The sequence below is a fragment of the Cryptotermes secundus genome, unplaced genomic scaffold (genome assembly GCF_002891405.2).
Source record: "Cryptotermes secundus unplaced genomic scaffold, Csec_1.0 scaffold1413, whole genome shotgun sequence".
Taxonomy (NCBI): Eukaryota; Metazoa; Arthropoda; class Insecta; order Blattodea; family Kalotermitidae; genus Cryptotermes; species Cryptotermes secundus.
This window is the reverse complement of record NW_019730119.1, coordinates 160,539-167,924: the sequence shown is the minus strand read 5'-3', so window position 1 is coordinate 167,924 and position 7,386 is coordinate 160,539. Positions and strand designations below refer to the sequence as shown.

The following is a 7,386-nucleotide window of genomic DNA, read 5'->3' as shown; positions in this document are numbered from 1 at the left end:
TCTACTGTAATTTGGTGAGTAGGCCTACCTTTAATATACAGTATTAGTGCGGTGTGTATTGTCAGTGAAAAGCGCTGTAATATGTCTTTGATATTACAAATTTGGGCAATTCCACGTTAATGTTACGTTAGTCTGTACTTAACTACGTATTTCACTAAAAATGCAACATTTTAACTCGGTTTTTGGTGGATTTTTACGTGACTAACATAAGGCTACTGTGGAAGTGCCCATTTCGATTACAACGACATTCGTTTATAACGACACTATTTTTAGGTCCCTTTGATGACGTTATAACCAAGTTCTACTGTATATCAAGAGATATGATATATACAAAATTATACAAATCACATAATCAAAATCACTTACATTAACCAATTAATATAAAGTAAAACATTTAATAAGATAATATGAAAATAACTTACTACAAAACTTGAATTAATACAATTTTATTTAAATTACCTATATTAACTGAATCAAATTCATTACGAAGTTACACACTTATGACCAATTATGTTGATAATATTCATTCATGGAATAAAAGGAAGGATGATATAAAAACCTCTTCAATGCAGATTTAAAAATTTTCTCACATCAGTAGCCAACATTGTTATCGTTTGAGGAAGATGACTGAAAACTTTAATACTTGATATGTATGCACCTTTACTGTATTTTGTTAGGTTAACTGCAGGTAAATATAAATTACTGAGGGCTCTAGTTTTGTATTTGTGAATCTCACTGTTACAATTAAATAAATGTTTATTATTAACTGTGTATGAAAGTAATGAATATATGTACTGATAGTATAATGTAATTACAAGGTGGACTCTCCCATCTGAATGTTCCTTCTGTATTGTACAAACTTGCCCATTCCAAATGAAGGGGAAACATGGGAGTACAATAAGGCGCAATCATTCATTAGGAATTTTTTGTGATTTGAGAAAAGCGTTTGACTGTGTGAGTCATGATATTCTTTGAGTAAATTAGCAACATATGGCATTAGTGGTAAAATAAAAATATGGTTGAAGTCCTATCTGGAAAATAGAAGACGAAGAGTTGAACTTCATAATAATGAGAATGGAAAATGCTGTTCAGACTGGGGAACTGTCAAATATGGAGTGCCACAGGGCTCAATTTTGGGTCCTTTGTTATTTCTTTTATATATTAATGACCTGCCATCAGCATTAAGTACTGACAACAAGTCATTGTTGTATGCTGATGATACAAGCATATTAGTGTCGGGTATTAATATCGATGAAATTCAAGAAAGGTCTAAACTTATGTTAAATTCCTTAAGTCAGTGGTTTAAGTACAATGGCTTTTCCCTAAACTGGAGGAAAACTAAAGTGTTAAAATTTCAAACAAGCAATCGTGACAATATGCCTGTACATTTAAAGTTTAACAATGAATTATTACAAGAGGAAATTCATATTAAATTCTTGGGCATTGAAATTTATAGGTTCTTGAATTGGAAGACACACGTTGAATCATTGTTACCCAGAGTGGGAAAGGCGTGTTATGCACTATGAATTATGAAAACATATAGTAATGTTACAGCACTTAAAATGATATATCATGCATACTTTCTTTCACTCATGAGATATGGAATAGTTTTTTGGGGTAATTCGTCAGAGGCCAAGAAGATCTTTCTCTTACAAAAGAAGACTATTAGAATAATAACGGGGATGAAACTCACGAAGTTTGTTTGTTTTTGTTTTGCTATCTTTAGGGTGCATAGAAGGATCCTTCCCGCTAGTATTCAAATTAAATTCAACCTGTTCCCATGCGCAGCACTGTCATAGCACCCCTTCAGGATGGCTGCTGCACTTGATGTTTATCAAAAGTAAGTAACCGTCCAAAATCGGACTCATGTTTATATGAACTTTTTTGATCACAAAGACCTAGGAAATCACCTCCTGCAGTTATGCCCTAAAGTCGTGAAACACCCTGTATACAGTGTGGCGTATTTGCACTATGCAGGAACTGTTGAGCCACAGAGGCCTCGGGGCATGGGTGCAATGTGAGAATTGCAGATTGTATCAATGTGTCGCTAGGCTAAAACTCTGTGAACATTTGGATTGCGCAACAGGAAGTGCGAGTGATGTCACATACCCCACTCAACCCGTAACTACGCAACACTCGGTAAACACCTCCCCCTCACACTAGGTTGTGACGTCACACAACAGGCGAATCCATGCAGAGACTATTGCTAGGCAATCAGTAAACATGACATTACGTAACAGTGGTAGCTATCATGCAACTGTTTTTTGTGCTGTCAGTGCAGAAGCTACATAACGAGGAGTATTCGTCAGTGTTGAATCAGAGAGTTAATAGTACTGGGTATGAGTATTCAGTATGAGTATGAGTTACAAGTATTAGAGTGTTCGTCGAAGACAGTGGAAGATGTGAGATGAAACCTTCAGTTAAGGCAGTAATTGTGAAATTGTGTAAGTGTAAGAGTGAGTGTGCAATAAATTTGCTAGATCCAAAACAGTGTGAATTTATTTGTCGTGTCACATACAGCAACATGTGACAATTTGGTGTCACTTTAAATTCAAAGCTAAAAGCAGATAGTTTACAATGCTTATCTTAGGTCTGGGAACTGCAGAAACCCTAAATTCTGCAATGAATATGTTTTCATTCCATTTATTTGTATTACCTCTATAAAATCATCTGTACTGTCACTCCCAGATCCTTCCCTCCTGGGCACATCATGTACTTTCTTCTTTTTACAGCTGCTATCTGCCAACTTTACTGATGAAGCAGAGTCTGATACCAATTTCTGTGAATAAACTAACTCTCTTCTAGAATGACATGTGCTAACACTATCAGAATCTTCACTCTCAGACATATGTTGTGTTTCCTTCATTCTGTATATGTCTCTCACAAATTCCTCTGTTACAGCAGACTTTATTGCCATGTGTTCATAGTGGGCTACCCCTTCTTTGCTCTCTTTGAAGTTACTTTCTTCTTTGGTAGCTTCTGTTACACCCAAACAGCAAACATCGCTTCCTAATGCACATTCTATTGATTCAACAGAATCACTGTTCTCGGTTGTTCGATTCCTTTGTTCATGACTATTTGAACATTCATTCCCAGACGAATTTCTTCTTTCAATCCCACAAGCACTGTATCTAGAAATAGGATGAGTATTCACTGTAATTTCTTCCCAGCCAAAACTTATATCACTAAATGGGCTCAACTGACATAAATCATCATATTCATTCTCAGCAGGTGATATATGTTTTGACACGTTTCCCGAAAACGGTATTTTTATTGATAATGTGTCTGAAATACGATCAGAGCCATTTTCATTATGCAACTTCTGATTTGTTAATCGATCATTACGTTTAGTAGCCTGGAGTTCAACTTCTTCCGGCGATGATAACGATTTTATCATGTCCTACAGTGGGTATGCTGTTACTTAAAAGTGTTTAATATAACATTAAAAAACACAAACTAAGGAACAGAAATTACTACGGTGCCTTTACTCGTGTTTGTATCCCGTCGACTTATTTCCTAAATAGCACTACCTTTTGGGGCATAGAACCACTTCTCATTATAATGCTGGTCAACAAGGTTAGTCTGCAATTATTGTCTTTCTGAACATTATTCATCGTCGTGTTTTTATTTAAAACACACAACGTTTCGGAGACTCGATTGTGTCTCCGACTTCTTCTGTGTTGGAACATACTCAATTGTGCTCAGTTGGGCTCAGCCGATATAGGTACACCGCAGACACGTGCTAGCTCTACCGATTTAGTCCAACTGAGTAGGTTCTACTTGAAGATCGAAGCGACAGTGTCTGAAATGTTGTTTTAAATAAAAATTGGGCGTTATATAACGTCCAGAGAATTGTAAAAATATCGTCACAAACTTTCAGTTTACTATGGCACAAAGTTCTGATCCTAACATAACGTTCCACTACATTGCAATTTAGAAGAAAACTGTAATCACGGTAAACACCACTTTCTCAACCTCGAACATCGCTAAGATCAGTAACACTAATACAAGCAACGCAAACGTCGCAAACAATCACAAAAATCCAGAATCAGACCGTTCCAGCGGTTCCAGGCCCACAAACATTAAACCCATCAAAGATTACGTAGAGCACGGATTAGTTAGTTACCTTAATTACGTTATAAGCCAGACGACCTAGACGACCTAAACGATTGTACTTTTTTCTTATTGCTAATGGGTTGGGACTAAGTCCCTTGTACTGCGGCGATTTCTGCCCTATTGTACCAGCCCCAGATGTTAGGTGACGATGATTGTGGAGCAATTGGTGGAATGAAGATTGGCAAGGAAAACCGAAGTACCCGGAAAAAACCTGCCCCAGCGCCACTTTGTCCACCATAAATCCCATTTGACCAGACCCCGGATCGAACCCGGGCCGCTGCGGTGGGAAGCCAGCGACTAACCGCTTGAGCTATGCCGCAGCCTATTGTACTCTTCATTTCTATCATATTTCTTAGGAAAGTGTAAAGTTATGCATGGTCAGGCATGCCATGCTGCCATATACGTGTATCCTAATCGATCCAAATAGTTGATAGCGGTACATAGGAGGAGGAATGGCGTTAGTGATGGGTTTACGACCTCACGGGATAAACTAAAATATAAGGAAATTGATTTAAATTAGAGGCCGAGTCGACCCCAGGGCCACAGTGTGGCTGGAAGGATTAGGTAAATTGAAAATAAAATTCATCTCATCGGGTTTCAGTCCCGCGACCTTCCGGCTTGTAGCATAGTGTCTCAACCAACTACACTACTGCATGCCCCCAGGAGATGTCTTTAAGTACATTTATGAATGTTACGATGTGGGAACATAATACTTTTGACTGTTAAGATGTTTTGATTTGACAAAGTTTACTACTCTAACTCCATTATCATTACTAATTTCATGGAAACTCTCATTCCAAATCGTTGGTTTGAACATATCTTCCCCACCTACTTTGGCTTTGAAATCTTGTAACAAAATTTTTGTATGGTACTTTGGGAATTTATCAAACACATGTTCTAGTTCTTCGTAGAACCTGCCCAATATACCATCAGTTTTGTCTTCTCTTTTGGCATGAACATTTTGAATGATTATATCACATCAGTGACCTCTTAGTATTATGTACATGTATGACAGCCTACTGCTAATGAACTCTACCCTCTTAACTGCTGATATGATTCTCTTATGCATGAAAAATCCTGTACCTAATTCATGATTATCATTCCCCTTTCCATAGGAAAATTAATATTTGCCTGCTGGTTTGGTGCCCCCTATGCTCCATCTGACCTCCTGTACCCTCACTAAATCTATTTTGAGATTTCTTCTGCCACTGTCCTGAGTGACCCTGCCCTATACACACTTCTAACATTCCAAGTACCAAATGTCATATCCATTTTCTTTTGCTTAGGTCGTTTATCCAAGGAATTCATCCAGGTGTGAGGATTCTTGAAAATTTTTGTAACAAGCTTATTTTTTACAGTGAGGAGTTGTTAGCCCCATGCTGGAGGACCACCCCTTGTCGGCTGTCTGCGACTGCTTATTCAATATATTCGCAGCTACTCTCCATACCTGGAGGGCATCTCCTCCATCCACAACTTGAGGACATGCCATGCAGTGGTGACAAGGGACCCGCCTGACAAGGTTTTAAAATTCCTACACATGGACTTAACTGTCCAAATATATACAGGACTTTCATATATGTATTTAGTAATTAATGTTTATGATGGTTAAGTCTTGGCAATTTCTTGAGTTTAATGTGTAGATTTAGGAAGTATTTTGTATCAGAGGATGTGGGGGGGGGGGAGCATGAAGAAACTTGTCAGAAATTAAATGGAATATTCTTATAATTAGTGACAGCCGAATTCTGATGAAACTACTTACAGAAGCAGAGTTGCTGTATTTATTCAAGGTCAGCACATTAATAGATGGTGTGTAATAATTATGCTCATCATCTGCTTATTTTATTGTGACTAGCAATTGTTTTAAAGTGAGTTGCTAATACCATCCTTAATGCTACTCGTAATATTAATATGTAATAATATTTGCTCGATATATATTGTTTCCTTCTTACATAAATATGTTTTCATTACATTTAAATCTTTCAAAATCTCTTTTTAGCTATTTTTTGTTCCATTAAACTCATATGTAAGTATAATTAACTTTAAATTAAGGGCATATTATTGCTTTCCCATCTTTCTCTTGATGCTTAAATGTTTTTAAAGTTGTGCTGAGTGGTACCTGGAAAGGGGTCAGGGATTTTGGAACAGCCCATGACCTGTAGGAATGGCATGTTATTGATCCACTGTAGTCTGCTTGCTATGTGAGTTAGTAATGGCTCACCTAGTACACATATCATGCAGTGTTTGCTCTTGCAGTAGGAACTTTCTTCAAATGGTGGTATCTTCATCAGATAAGAGACGGTTTTGTGCATAATGTGCCCTTAAAATAAGTGTCTCATTCTACATATAGTATGTTTCCCTTGGCATTGAGCTTTTATGTACCTACGCATTAAAAACTGGCCTAGAAATAATGTTATAGATTAAAATATGAATTCATGGCTGAAGTAGACTTCAATCCAAGTGTACAGAATTATAAAAGTGGTTGTGAGGAACAAGAATTATGGTGGTGGAAGACTTCAATTACAAGATATAGTTCACATATGGTTTAGTATTCCAATGCAGACTTACTATACATAAACACAGTATAGTGCTTAAAGTGTTAAGTAATAATTAAAATAGTTAGATTCATAGTTTATAACATACTGCATTTGTTATACAGTGACTTAAAGATTCAGAATATTGTGTGACAAGATGATTCATGTGTTGTTCAGAACAGATATTTTTTAAGTCATGACTATCATCACATATTTGAATGTCTGGAATTTGGAAACTACAAATATGATGTCTGTGTGAATGTGTTTTGATTTCTAGGATGACAGTTTTATTGTGTTGGCTCTTCATTGTGCAGCTTCTGAAGGGAATACAGCTGACTTGCAGGAGCTCCTCAGTTTTTCTACAGTTGATATGAATGCTGCAAACAAGGTACTCTACTTCTTAGAAATCCTTATCGTTATTCCATTTCATTTCATTTCATTTATTTCGTATCCATGGATCATTATACATGATATAAGACATGTCATTCTTGTGTAGTTATGGTATAATAAGTTCCATAATGTTACTATTGGGGGGGCTGCATGTGAAGCATGCAGTGCAACGTGGAATTTGGGTACCAACTCAGCATTTGCTCTGGGACCAAGGAAAACCACGGAAAACCTTGATCGAATTGGCCGGTCACAAGACCTCCCAGATACACTGGTTTCTAGCAGCACCACTCCCACCGCCTCGGCTCCATATCCCATAGTCCCTGCTGTGTTTTCTCCAGCACATGGCGTC

At 37.2% G+C, this 7,386-nt stretch overlaps 2 protein-coding genes across 5 annotated transcripts in view; one reads left to right on the top strand and one right to left on the bottom strand.

The window, feature by feature from the left end:
* The window catches only part of LOC111866307, a 25,987-nt gene extending 21,890 nt beyond the window's left edge, over nt 1-4,097 (bottom strand). The window contains exons 1-2 of one of the 2 annotated variants that reach the window (XM_023855134.1): nt 4,055-4,091; nt 2,657-3,131 (exon numbers count right to left, since the gene is read on the bottom strand). In XM_023855134.1, coding sequence (XP_023710902.1) covers nt 2,657-3,131; nt 4,055-4,083 — 504 coding nt within the window. In that variant the 5' untranslated portion in view covers nt 4,084-4,091. Of the gene's footprint in view, nt 1-2,656 lie in introns of both variants that reach the window. The other variant, XM_023855133.2, reaches the window with a different exon arrangement.
* A 2,163-nt stretch (nt 4,098-6,260) lies between these two features.
* LOC111866306 (death-associated protein kinase dapk-1) overlaps nt 6,261-7,386 on the top strand; it is a 55,433-nt gene continuing 54,307 nt past the window's right edge. The window contains exons 1-2 of one of the 3 annotated variants that reach the window (XM_033752198.1): nt 6,261-6,656; nt 6,925-7,035. In XM_033752198.1, the coding sequence (XP_033608089.1) occupies nt 6,549-6,656; nt 6,925-7,035 (219 nt within the window). In that variant the 5' untranslated portion in view covers nt 6,261-6,548. The remainder of the gene's footprint in view (nt 6,657-6,924; nt 7,036-7,386) is intronic. The other 2 variants (XM_033752197.1, XM_023855130.2) reach the window with 2 other exon arrangements.